The sequence below is a fragment of the Podarcis erhardii genome, assembly GCF_964252035.2.
Source record: "Podarcis erhardii genome assembly, chromosome: 8".
Taxonomy (NCBI): domain Eukaryota; kingdom Metazoa; phylum Chordata; class Lepidosauria; order Squamata; family Lacertidae; genus Podarcis; species Podarcis erhardii.
In genome coordinates, this window is record NC_138499.1 from 45,268,083 (window position 1) to 45,281,949 (window position 13,867).

At 40.5% G+C, this 13,867-nt stretch overlaps 1 protein-coding gene across 1 annotated transcript in view; it reads right to left on the reverse strand.

Annotated features, from left to right (window-relative positions):
• Positions 1-1,622: 1,622 nt before the first annotated feature.
• Positions 1,623-13,867, reverse strand: part of TAF4B (TATA-box binding protein associated factor 4b) — a 47,536-nt gene continuing 35,291 nt past the window's right edge. The window contains exons 14-15 of the mRNA XM_081873681.1: positions 11,903-12,010; positions 1,623-2,659 (exon numbers count right to left, since the gene is read on the reverse strand). Of these exons, the coding sequence (XP_081729807.1) occupies positions 2,516-2,659; positions 11,903-12,010 (252 nt within the window). The 3' untranslated portion in view covers positions 1,623-2,515. The remainder of the gene's footprint in view (positions 2,660-11,902; positions 12,011-13,867) is intronic.

Here is a 13,867-nt window from a genome sequence, read left to right on the forward strand (position 1 = left end):
TGTAATTTAAATACGGTCCCATCAAAACATTAAGAACACTCACAAGAAGAATTTAAACAACTAGATCAGAATCTTCATATTCAGGGGAATGACATCCCTAGGAGAACAGAGTTGTGAGTCAAGAAAAATTTGGAGGATCGCTGATTCCCCGTCCCTGGCATAAGGGATTACCTACTCACAAAGAACAACTGGAAGGTTAGAAGAGCCAATTGTGCAGAGCTGCAGCAAGTAGTCTTTGTCAGTGAGTACCTTCAGGGCTCACAGGGCACAATTTCACACAGCACACTTGCCAACCTCTATTGCAATGTTTGGGGATTACTGGCTTGGCTTACGATGTGATAAGGTGACGGAAGACGTGCGTAATTCCTCCTTTCTCCTGGGCTTCCATGGGAGGAAGGCTATGATATACACTGGTTCTCATTAATAACAACAAATCAAACTAGATGTGTGGGGCAGTCATATAAGTTCACAAATGGCAACACTCATCTACCCTTATCTTATGGTGTTCTGCTGCTTTCAAGCCATTTTTCTGCAGCTCAGTTCCAATACCAAAGGTGAGCTAGGTAATGAGATAATTGCATAAAGCCCTTACAGGTCTAGTTTGAGGGCACATGGTGCAGTTACCTTGCAGAAGCTAAGCAGGTCTGAGTCTGGTCAGGGCCTGGATGAGAGACTGCCTGGGGGAGAGGGAGTTCCTTGATGAGAGGCAGGATATAAATGTAATTAAATGGGATGGGGGAGAGGGAAGAAAGGCCGGTTTCACTTCTCACACATGCACTTTTGAGGAAAAAGACCCCAACTCCTACCTTACATGTGAACAGTGCAGACAAAAATGCTTTAACACAAGCTATATGCAAATATTGAGCTATATTCTTGAAGTATTCTCTGCTATTGCGGACATTCTGCTTTGATGTGCTGACAGCTAGCTCTTCATGACAACAGTGCTGGATGCAATAATGCCATCTCTGATGTTTGATGGAGTAAATACTCGTTAACATTTTTAATAAAATAGTTATTTTAATGCAGTATTTAAAATAATTTTAAACATCTGTCAGCAAGACTGAATACACAACCAGGGAAATGCTGTACTTTACATAAATAGTAAAGCTATGCATTTTATTATACAATTATCTTTCTTCTTCTGTCTGCCTTATCCCACCAGTATCTTGCTGACATTTTACACACACAAATAATTCACTATGTAGGTTTAACTAACTTAGTTCAGTTTTTCTAACAGAGAAACTAACTAGATTAGAGCCTCTCAACATTCTGCAGTAGTCCTGGTGTCTTAAGTTAGACGGTTTCCCCAATTTGTAAGGTGGCATACCCAAAAGCTTTGAAAGCCTTTGAAAATAAAGACTTTAATGGTAAAGACATTCAGCTGCTATCTCTTACCCATCCCAGTATACACCCAATGTTATACATTATGTGCACAGGGTAGTGCAGAATTTGTAGAAAAGTGCAAAAGGTGTCTTCATATGGCTCTCCACAACCAACTTCTTCTGGAGTGATTCACAGCAGGCAAACCGGCAGGCTCTCTTTAAAGTCCACCAGAACTATCACTTCAGCTCCTTGCAGAGTTTTGTGCTCTCCCACGAAATGCCACAGCAGAATTTTTCTCCCTATTAATCGGATTTCGGAATCGCATCCAAACTTCCAGTTTAAGATCAAATCCCTGATAACTGTACATCTGCTCTTTGATTCCCATAATGTAGGAAGCAGGAGATCAAATAATTATATTCTATACTTTACATAAAGCAGTGTTCCACACTGCAAGAGCTTCCAAGATAGTTCCCTGCTTTAAAGTCTGCACAGATGCAAAACCAAACGCATCCAAAGTCATTGTTATGCTGGAAATGGAATGGAAAGGGCAATCGGCCTGTGTTAAGTGTTCCACTAGATTTGCCTTTTAGATTTCGGCAACTACATTTCCAAAAGCTGCTCGCCCGAACTCTTACAGTTCCAGCTTGCTTCATCTGTCCAGTAGTACTGGCAGCACAAGCCATGCCACTGGGAAGTCCCCCTTTCTTTGGAGGCAATAGATTGCAGATCTCACTTTGGCACTTCTTTGGCTTGCTCCCAAGTGGTTTCTCTTCCAGCTAGCTATAGCAAACTCTAAAAACTAGGACAGCTAGCGAGGTTGAATCCTGTAGGCAACACGCTAGCAAGCTGCTTGTCTGCTGGTTTGTGATTAAATACATTCGTCATACCACCCTTCCCCAACTGCAGCATTACAAGGCACAATATTCATGGGATAATATTGCAGATTGAAATACTGACACAAGTGTCGCTTATACTGAACTTTGCAGGCTCCTGAAGCCTTCTGTCTCCAGTGCATTCAGGCAGCATACATGTTTCTAGTAACCACCCAGTAGACTGTTCTAGGTGGTTCCCTTCGTTTAAGAAAAAAGGAAAAGGAAACAGGTGATCACTGTAAACCAAGGTTTCAAGATAGTGCAAACAGGTGTTCTTTGGCAACAAATGCCGGCAAGCCCAAACACAAACTGCCTAGCCGTTACTTCAGAAGAGCTCGGTACAAGGCTAGAGAGTGCTTCAGCTCTTTTTCTTGTTCCATACAGAATATCAAGTCCCTGAGGCAGATGCGTGTTATTCGTGGATGAAGATTTGGTTTTGCAAGGCTGGGTGATCTGTTTAAGCCCTAGAACAGGAGAAAGGAGAGAAAAGGTGAGTAGTCATTAAAAATAAATAAAACTCACTGTACAACGTAAGTGCAACTCCAATAGGATCTTATACTGCATGAGCTTCACCCCTTATTATTTGCCCTAACTTTAGAGGTCTCCCATGCAAGTGATTGCTCGACGGGGCACAGCTGTCTTTGCAGGAAACACATGCAATTCAGTATGCTGAGACCCGTTTCTCAAAGAACTGTGTTCAGAGTCTTCAGGAAAAAATAGGATAAAGCTCTTAAATGGCCTCGTCCTGAATATCTGAAAGGAGACCTCAAAAAACTCCACCCCAGCCTTAAGATCTATTGGAGAGGTCCCATTATCAATACCCAGATGTTTAAAGTGTGACAGCCCATGTGCTGCTCCTCCATGGTAGCATGTGGAACTTTCCTAGGGGTCATGGGGTAGCCAGAAACTCTTTCACTTTTAGGAGAACAGCAAACACCTTCTTAGGCTTCATGTCAAGCTATCTCACACTGCTTTTAAAACTGACCATATAACTGTGGGGTGCCACAGGGTTCTGTCTTGGGCCCGGTCTTATTCAACATCTTTATCAACGACTTGGATGATGGACTCAAGGGCATCCTGATCAAATTTGCAGATGACACCAAACTGGGAGGGGTGGCTAACACCCCAGAGGACAGGATCACACTTCAAAATGACCTTGACAGATTAGAGAACTGGGCCAAAACAAACAAGATGAATTTTAACAGGGAGAAATGTAAAGTATTGCACTTGGGCAAAAAAAATGAGAGGCACAAATACAAGATGGGTGACACCTGGCTTGAGAGCAGTACATGTGAAAAGGATCTAGGAGTCTTGGTTGACCACAAACTTGACATGAGCCAACAGTGTGACGCGGCAGCTAAAAAAGCCAATGCAATTCTGGGCTGCATCAATAGGAGTATAGCATCTAGATCAAGGGAAGTAATAGTGCCACTGTATTCTGCTCTGGTCAGACCTCACCAGTTCTGGGCACCACAGTTCAAGAAGGACACTGACAAACTGGAACGTGTCCAGAGGAGGGCAAGCTAAATGGTCAAAGGCCTGGAAACGATGCCTTATGAGGAACGGCTAAGGGAGCTGGGCATGTTTAGCCTGGAGAAGAGGAGGTTAAGGGGTGATATGATAGCCATGTTCAAATATATAAAAGGATGTCACATAGAGGAGGGAGAAAGGTTGTTTTCTGCTGCTCCAGAGAAGCGGACACGGAGCAATGGATCCAAACTACAAGAAAGAAGATTCCACCTAAACATTAGGAAGAACTTCCTGACAGTAAGAGCTGTTCGACAGTGGAATTTGCTGCCAAGGAGTGTGGTGGAGTCTCCTTCTTTGGAGGTCTTTAAGCAGAGGCTTGACAACCATATGTCAGGAGTGCTCTGATGGTGTTTCCTGCTTGGCAGGGGGTTGGACTCGATGGCCCTTGTGGTCTCTTCCAACTCTATGATTCTATGATTCTGACCTTAGTATATGGTTTCATTATTGCTGGAAGCCACCCAGAGTGGCTGGGGCAACCCTGTCAGATGGGCAGCATACAAAATATTGTTATTATTAACATTAGCTGCTTTAAGTGGGACAGAAATGGTTTTTTTATTTAATCCAAACCACCTTAAGGATATAGAACAAAAGAATTTTAGACTCGTTTAGAAAGTAGGGAAACAATACAAGCCAACACATTTAAACGCTTGGCGATTGGCATGAAGTATATCCGTAGGAAGTGCTACTGCTACTACTTTGACATCAGCAAACAGACTTAAGTTGATACCTGCTTTCTCTCCCACTAACATGATACAAGACAACACCAGCTGAAAACTGAAATAAGAATGCCATCGTTTTGAAGCTTTCCATTTGTTCAATGGCTTGGAACAAAATAGGCATGGGAGAAATATCGTGGCCATGTACAGGAAGAGAGAGGTCCCTCTTGTCTTGGTAAGACACAAAAGGGTCACAGTTCAAAGTAAGACAACCCCTTATGGGGAGGGGAAGCAAGGGGGGTGGCTAGCTTTGTAGCACAGCTGCCACTACAGGGTTGAAGAGGAGGTCACTCCAACAGGATGCAGCAGAAAGCTCAAGGCATTATTACAAATGAAACAAGCCTCAGGGGATTCCTCAGCAATCCGATAGCCATGTCCTTCAGAAGTCAAATAACTTTAGGGAGGGGAAAGTATTTACTTTCTAAACAGAGACCAGCTTAGAGGGCTTAAAACTGAGCATTCACACACAAACCTGTTCATTCTCATGTAGCCCTTTGAAAGGACAAAAACCTCAAAATTCCCCATGAGCAATCTCCGTATCTGGATCCATCTCTCCACCCTTGAGAACAGTCATAGCTTGAGCTCATGTAAGGTTTACTCAGAGGTTTGAGTTCAGTGGGGCTTCCTTGTGGGATAGTGTGTACTGCAAGGATGGGGAATCTTTTCAACCTGAGGGTAAGCATGAGGAGGTTGTTTTTGATTTTCTTAAACCAGTACAACGCATGTGGATTATGGGTTTTGCCATATTCACAAAAGAGCACACATATTTGTGTATGCTTCTAATCATATGCAAATTTACATCCTCCCTTGCGTGGGGTGAAGGTGACAAACATAAATTAGGAGCCAAGTGCAAGCAAGCAAGCAATGTTTCTGACAAAACAATAATTGTATTTCTATACTAGAAAGGACTTCACCTGTTCAATTTCTGCCTGCCACACAGCTGTTCAAAGCATAAGAGCCCTGCTCTCCCCCCCGGTGCCAACCCTAAACCATGCAAATAACACTCTTTTGATTTTCTCTGTAGATTAAAATAATGGAGAAAGGCTGCCTGCCCTAGTTCTTCGCAGTTACTCAATACACGGCATAATTTCTGAAGCATATGTTACACCCTTTGCTCCGAAACCTCTTCCACTGCTTCCATGTTTGAAGGTGCTGGCTGCAATTACTTAGGGATTAAAATAAGTCACTCTGTTGTAAATCTGAGGAGAGTGTCTGAACATGTACATACATGCCGTAAACCAGTCCCAGCATAATTTAACTTGACTCTCTCCCTGTCATCTCAAGTTTTTACTGACCATATAACCTTGGTTATTATATTTGTCCTGCTTCTTGTGTTGCCTTCATTTTAGCCTCTTTCACAGGCCCAATAAGTAGACTACTCATACCACTGGAGACAAGGTTGCCCAGTAATTTACATATCTTCCCCATGTATTCTCTTCTGTTCAAAGTACTGAATTTGCATCATTCACGTGTTGTCTCACAAAGCACAAATATAAGCAGTGCCTTTTTTGTGATGGAACAGAGTACCATCGCCTCTTTTTTTACTGGCCATGAGTGTTGGTTAAGGTTAAGTGAAGTTTTCCTCCAACATCTATTTAACCAAGCAACACTTGAGTCTCTCTCAGGGAACTTTCCCAAGGCAACAGATTTGAGCTTCTCCCACACTGGGTGTGGAGTTGTTTAAACTTTGTCAGGGTGAGCACGTCATTTTTATGATTATTTTGTATTGTCTTTCTTTTATATTATGTTTTATTGTACTTCTAAATGTTGTTGCATACACCCCCAATATTTTATATGAGGGGCAGTCTAGAAATATTTTTATGAAGTAGATAAATATGATAACTTAATCAAATGCACACAATAGCCCATATAGCTTTTAGCTTACATGTAGAATTTGGAAACAGATGTGCAAACTGAACTCTAAATGGAAGATTGGCATAAAATCTGTGAGACTTATCCAAGCCTTTCATTATGTGCCAAAATAAAAGAACTGTCATGCAAAATCCTATCTAGGGCTCCCCCACAAAAAAATAATATACAAAACCAGATTGGTCTCTGGTTTAAGCTGGTATGCATGTTATGTTTTTTAGATGCTTTAATTGCTTTAAAATGTTTTTAGATTGTTTAAAGTATGTTTTCATTTCACTTTAAATTGTATTGTTTAACATTCTGATGTTTGTTGCTCTGGCCTCCTTTGGGCAGGATACAAATTTAATAAATAAAAGTGTGCTTTTCCACATTGTGAGAATGTGAAGCTGTAGCAAGGTTTTCGTTTTTCCTGCTGCTGTATATGAAAGCTGATGAGTCGTATCACAGACACCATCCTTCCTCGAATCCAGCCAACAATTTGCTGCATTCTTTTAATAGTTAGCATGACAAATACAAAGTTAACAGACATTAGCAATAATGTTACATGGTTGATGGACTAAGCTAATCATCACTGGTCCAAGAAATACTCAAGGGGCAAAAATACAATTATATAGTATCCATTCTCAAGAGACGATCAGAAGAATGAGCATTAAATTTAAAGGTTCTGCAATTTGTTCCAAAAGCATTTATATAATGTTTTCTTATGCATGTACAATACATACATGTAATGAAGTCATGCCAGGTAAGAGATCCACCCTTGTTTCTCATTTACCGTTGGGCAGATAAGCTTGAGTTAGCCAAACAGTGGAATTTCTTTCACTCTCCCCATCAAGTCAATTGCAGAATATTCTCATGAGAAATCTACGCAGCAAACTTTGGCCAAATGAAACAATACAAAAAAAGCTCAACAGCTTTTGTGTCCGGATTTTTAACTTTTTGAAATATGGCAACCTTATGCTGTGCTGCATTTTGTTTTTTGAAAAAGTTTTAAACCTACACTGGCTTTTTTAAAAATATAAAATAAAACCAGTAGAAATCTCATTTAAGACAACTTCCTTTAAGGTTTTTATTAGCCAATGCAAGATTAGGGTTTCACAATGAAACCAGAATTCTGAAAACGAAACAAACTTCAGTTGCCAAGAGATTGTAAAGTGGAAAACATGCTTCAAACCAGAGAATTCTGCTTTTTTTTCTTCTTCTTCTACAGGTCAAGTGCCCACAGCACCACTGTGAGGTGCTCCATCAATGTGCCATGTTGAAAAGCAACACTTAGAAAGAACTGCAGTTGACCTTCTATTTCTTACTGGGATGAAAAAGTCTCCAAGACAGCCCTCTGACAGTAAAATAAGTAAATGAAAATACTATACAGCACTTTTGATTTTTAAAAAGGAGAATGAGAACTCTTAGGACACCTCATGGCATGACAGACATGTTTTCACTTGAACAATTTAGGAATAAATGTGTATGTTTATGATCCAATTATCTTCACTCATGCTAGAACTTCACTAAACTGTCAAAGATCTGCAAGAGACTAGGTATTAATATTCTGTTGTGTAGCTTTCCTCCCCCAACTTACATTGTGACATTTCTACAAGTCCTTTCAAATGTAACCAACAGAGTGTTTTACATATTGAGACAAATTACTGCAAATGTAGTGTCAGTTTACTCATGATTATACCCAAGATTCATGCTTACATGTCACTATCTGTGGCTGCATCAGATCCTTAATCTGTACCTGGAGGTAACAAATACTGTACAAAATGTGTCATGTTAACTTAATAGACGATTATTAAACTGAAATATTCTGGCTCTTTGCCACATCATTTTAGGCAATATATCATCAACTAAATTATAAAACTCTTGACCCTTCACATGTCATCAACGTTTGTGTTATCAATATGTTTAGCCCAGAGCTACAATACAATTAGTCATTTAAATTGCAGATATCTTTCACACAAGAAAATAATTAAGTTCATCTCTGTACAGGAATGGCATTCTATGGGCCTGTGAGCTGCACTGCTTAAACCTATAAATGGCAGTCTAGAATATTTTAGCCAATTTACAGGCAAACATCTGACGTCGTGAGTGTGGCCCAAACTGACAACCTTCTACGAAATTCAGAGATGAAACTGAAACTCCACCATCCACTGACAGATGTGACATACAACACATTTGTTGCTTCCTAGTCTCTTCCAATGAGACTGTGTCTCAGTTACAGAGAGTCCCAAGATGCACCAAGCACTTACAATTGAGGGGACTCAGTCAGCATGCAAGTCAAGGAAGCTGACAAGCTTCTGAACCCAGGAGTAAGGAATCTGCAATCCTCCAGAGGCTGTTGGACTATAATTCCTATCAGCCCAGCCAGCATGCCCTACGGTCAAGGATGATGGGGCAGCAGTAAGTTCCACAGCCCTGCTCTAGAATATACATTTGTCTGCACAATTAGCTGAAAGTCAGTCAATTTGTGCATTATTCCACAACCACGAGAGTCAGCGCTTAAGGGGACTTGAACTGTTACTGCCAATGCACCAATAGTGTCAAGTATGGTGCACGCACTGATACTGAAGAGATAGCTATCAACTCTATTTCACATAGATATGAACATATAGGCACAGTGCTGCAAATGTGATTTTTGAAGAATCAAATCAAAAGGTAAATCTTGCTTCAAACCTCTAATCTTCAGGAGAAGAGTGTCCAGGCTTATGCAGTCAAAATGGCAGCATCAACACAGAAGAGGGTACTCATAGGAACCCTGGGATTGGAACGTCACCAACTAATGTTCTATATGTGGCAATGAATGGGAAGACTTCCTTGGGCAGAGTTTAACTGCTTTCACAGGAAAGTGCCAAGGAGAAGTCTGGAAAAAGTGACCTGGCCCTCAGGTAATAACGGCAACCTTCCCAGGAGATGTCTACCCAAAACACTTGGCACGCTGGGAGGGGCATGAGCAACATAAACTAGTTCACTCCCCCCCCCAAAAAAAGATGCTTTAGCTATCCATATAACTGTATATATATGAAAAATGCATGCGTCTGGTGCATTGCCACTAGTTTTATTTAACACTTATAGAAAGATAAATAACTGGAAACGGTCAGATGTGTGTCAAACTGCTTAAGCTCTTTGACATTTAACAGCTTTAGAAAATAAGTATCTTTGCACTCGATGGATATAGTTCTACATATTTAAATTAGACATGTTTTCTCAAAATATGCTTTTGGTGATTCCTAGTGTGTACAGGCCCCCAAGCCATATTCTTCCATTTCAAGGCCATCCTTTCATCTCTGAACACAACACTGTTTACTCATCAGGATGTTTTGCTTTCCTTGTTATGCGTATACTGCAAGCATTCTGCTTCTATAAAAAAAAAAGATTTCTCAGAGATTATTTGATTTAAAAACTACTTTACAGTCATAACTCTTCAGATCCATTTACAATACACCTCACCATTTCTAAACCCCAGCAAAGAACCAGGGCACTTCAACACTGGTTGGAACAAACTGCTTAGTGGCTGGACCCTTCAGCACTCTAATAGCCGACAAACTAAAATGGAATTTGCACAGGAAGTCCTAGCATCTATGTAAAAGATTAAAGCTCCCAGAGATTTGTGTACTGTAAAATAATGTTACAACACATGCCACTCTTCCTCTCATGGTTAGAAATCTAAGCCTCTGCAGCATGGGCTGGCAAATATTGGTGGCCACATTCTCCCACTCCCATACCTAGTGATATTAAAGTTATGGCCTGTCTCAAATTACTTGGCAAAATTATATTCAAGAAAGCAGGCCCTATCACACTCAAATATTCAACCTGGGTCATGTTGCTTTTTTTGTAGTTGAATACCAAAATATATTCTTCATACACCTAAAACTGTTAAGTCTTAACACAACATTGTGTTCCCACTTCACAGCTACACTTGCAGGTGAGCTGCAGTTGGTTGTCTCTCCCTGTTGAAAGTCCACTCTGACCAACCTGGATTAATTTCTGTAGTGCAGGGATGGGGTCCTTCATGCCTCCAGATGTTGTTGGACTCCAGCTCCCATAGGTCCTTCCCAATGTGACCAAAGGCCAGGATGGTGGGAGTTGGAATCCATCAACATCTACAGGTCCCCCACCTCTGCTATGTTTGGAGCATCACTCGTAGGTGCTTAGAAACCAAATGAATTAACTGACTTGCTACATATTTTATAGACACCCTTATAAAGATGCAAAGTGTAGGCATAGCATGCCTTAATGAGTGCTTCCCTTTATGTTGCACAAAATGTTGGATGCTATTGTTCTGATGTATAACTCTATTGCCACTGGCATTTTCATCTAGTGTTATGTAGGGTTACAGCACAAGTGTTTAATAAGGTAGGAACAGCATCAGTGACAGCAAGAATATGTCTAAGGGGCAGCCATTATATTATCCTCTAGAATTATAGAAAAGTAAAAGCTAAGAATAATTACTACCTTGCTCTGCTGTAGCCTTCACCTACTTAATAGTAAACACCATGATTTACCTAATGAAAGCCGAATGGTTAAGGGAGGGACCTGGGAAAGTTGTTATACCAAGCTCATGATTTTAAATCTTTTAGCAGTAATTAAGGTAGATAAAAGCTCATTCTACAGGCTGCAAGAAGATAGCCACTAATTTATTAAAATTTCAAGGCACACACCCAAGCTCAAAGGCAAGATAATATCCCTGTTGGTGGACTGATTCACTTTTGTTGGCTAGTCAAAAATTTATTCCACCATTCTTACCCTGAGAAGCAAAATATCATACCAGAGCTCACTTGTCCCCTGAACATCCTTAAAATTCTGGGCAACATTGTTAGAGAACAGCCATTGGTTTTAAACATCCCGTGTGGGTGTCCTCCATTCGCAGGCGATGGGTGCTCCAGTCCAACCTCATCGGGAGTACGCCATGTTAGCAAAGGCAAATAGGTATTTCAAGTGAACTTTTAAATTTCTTTGAAATAGCTGGCTAGTTTTATAATGTGTGGGGGGGGGGATTGAAATGTATTCAGATGATCATTCTAGCTTTTTTAAAATATTCGTTTTATATCTAGACTTAACAGCAACCAAAATAGTTAGGCAGAAGAAGAGTTCTCGACTGACGGAAACCCAGGAACTTTCCATTCACCATCATGCAGAAGCAGGTGGGATAACAAGAGCAAATGGATTTTCTTTCATTATTCGGGAACTTAGAGAGAGAGAGAGAGAGAGAGAGAGAGAGAGAGAGAGAGAGAGAGATGAGATGAGATTCAGGATGAGAATTCTGAAATGCTGTGAGACATCCAAGATAGGTGGGAAAAGACTTGAGACTTGCCTTAGATATCATACAAATGATGCCCATGACATGCACAACCACAGCCAATGGAAAAGACACTAGCCACCCTTGTCCTCTTGCTACGTTTTACTACAGGAGTAGTAAAACACCATTCCTTTTCAGAACACAACTCATAATCATGCAGAACTTTTCCGGATGCCAAGAGGCTGCTTCATTGCCGCTAAAACTGATAAATATCAAGTCACGTGAAATTCCAACAATATACAAAACAGAAACACAGTTCAGCTGGAGGATACTAAACCAAGAAGGGTTACTGCACATACCTCCAGTCCGGATGAATCCAGTGGCCTCTTTTTTCTTGGTCCAATGGCTGCCAGAGCTGCATGGTTAGCCTCCATTTGCTGCATTTGTGCAAGTTCTAATTGCTGCAACTAATTTAGGAAGAAAAGAGGAAGTTATGAGTAGGTTGGTCTGCAGTACCCTGAAAGTCACGGCTCAACTTGAGTCAGTTAGTCTTAGCCTTGGCCAGTCTTCTACAGTTAGAAATTCATGAACCGAGTGTGTTCTTGTTTGCTTGTTATCCCATTTGTATAGCAATAAAAAGGTTCAACAAGAAGCATATTTAGGGACATCATTCTATAGGTCACTATACATTTGTTTTGGAAAAAAATACGTACTTCAGTGGAACATTTACCATTTAAGAAAGTATGTAATAAACTCTTTAATATTAAGCATCCCATTCTCCATTTCCTTTATTAAAAATATTTATTCTGAAAGAATCTATTAATACTGTTTTAGCTTATGTTTCCTCCGTCTTGCAGGAAGCAGTTTTGATTTATGAATATTTACCTAAACCTCATTCTGACTGCTATTTGTAATAGGCTGAGATGGCTAGAGCAATGCAGGTAGCCACCGCATACATCTCTTAGCACCAGATCACAAATACATACATGCAAGATACTTGAGAACTCTGCACTGTGACAAGATGCAAATATATGAATCACTTCTACTGAGAAGTATTGCACAGGAGGTATCAAGTTCCAACCTGTTAAATCTGCCATGGCCAATTCACAAAAATAAGTTTACTGCATGTTGCAGACAGACAGTTGTGCTATGTGAACCAGCTCCCATGTGTCTTTACACCCTAAATTCATCCCTCGAGGGATGAATTCAGCTACAGCAGCTTATAGCAGGGATAGCTACATGCACTCCCAATGTTGTTGCAACTGCCATCAGCCCTGGCCAACATGGCCAATTGCCAGGGAGTATGGGAGCTGGGAATCCAAAACATCTGGAGAACCACAGGATAGATATGTTACTTATCCCTAAACCAGATGAAGCAATGTCCCACCAAGTCTCAAGACTAGTACTCTATAGACTTCTCAGCACTACTATATATTTGCTCAGAAGGCACAAGTCTTGAGATCAGAAGCCAGCCAGAAAGCATTTCAAGCCCATTTTCCCTTCTTCGATTTTTCCATCTGCTACAAGTACAAAGATTTTTAAAAAAACCTGTGTAAAGATCAAATTGCTATGAAAACGTTGCAGAAATTGTAAAATGGTCTTTGTTGCTGCTGGCCTTTTTAATAATAATATATAGGTTTTTTAAAAGTCTGGTCTTGAAGCAGTCAGGAGTTTCTAGGTGACACAATAACCATTTTAGTTAATCTGACCTGAAGCACAAATAAAGTGGAGGCACATTTTTTTAAGCCCTTCCCAATGGTGAAATGGCATTTGCAGCATAGCTGTAATCACATGAAGCAATTTTTAAGAAGGGGAAACTGCTCTGTTCTCCTGTTCAGTTTTAAGAAAAGATTTCCTTACCATCTCACAGAAATTGGATTTTTCCACTTTCATAAAACTTGCAGACACACACACACCATATTTCAGTACAAGTAGGAAGGGCAAGTATTTTAGTTTAGGAAGAAGTACATTGACTTGTTGCTTTTGACGCACTTAAACTCTTCAGATGCTAGACAGTTGATGGTCACTTGAACTATTGTTTTATTTTGCCCATGCACCAGGGCATTCTGAATACTTAATGTGCTTTAATAAACAGCAAGCATTATCTACTTCACTGTGGTACAGAGCAAGCATTATCCACCTGATAGGTACAGAAATAATACATTCCAGAGGGCAGTGAAGGCCCCAAACAGCCTTCAAGTGCCATTTTACATTCAAGGGAAGCTGGTTTGAAACCTTTAGCCCTCATAGGTTCATAATTTAGCCAGCAGAATTCCTCTCCATGTTGCCCTTCCAACAGGAGATGCAAATGCAACTAAACTATC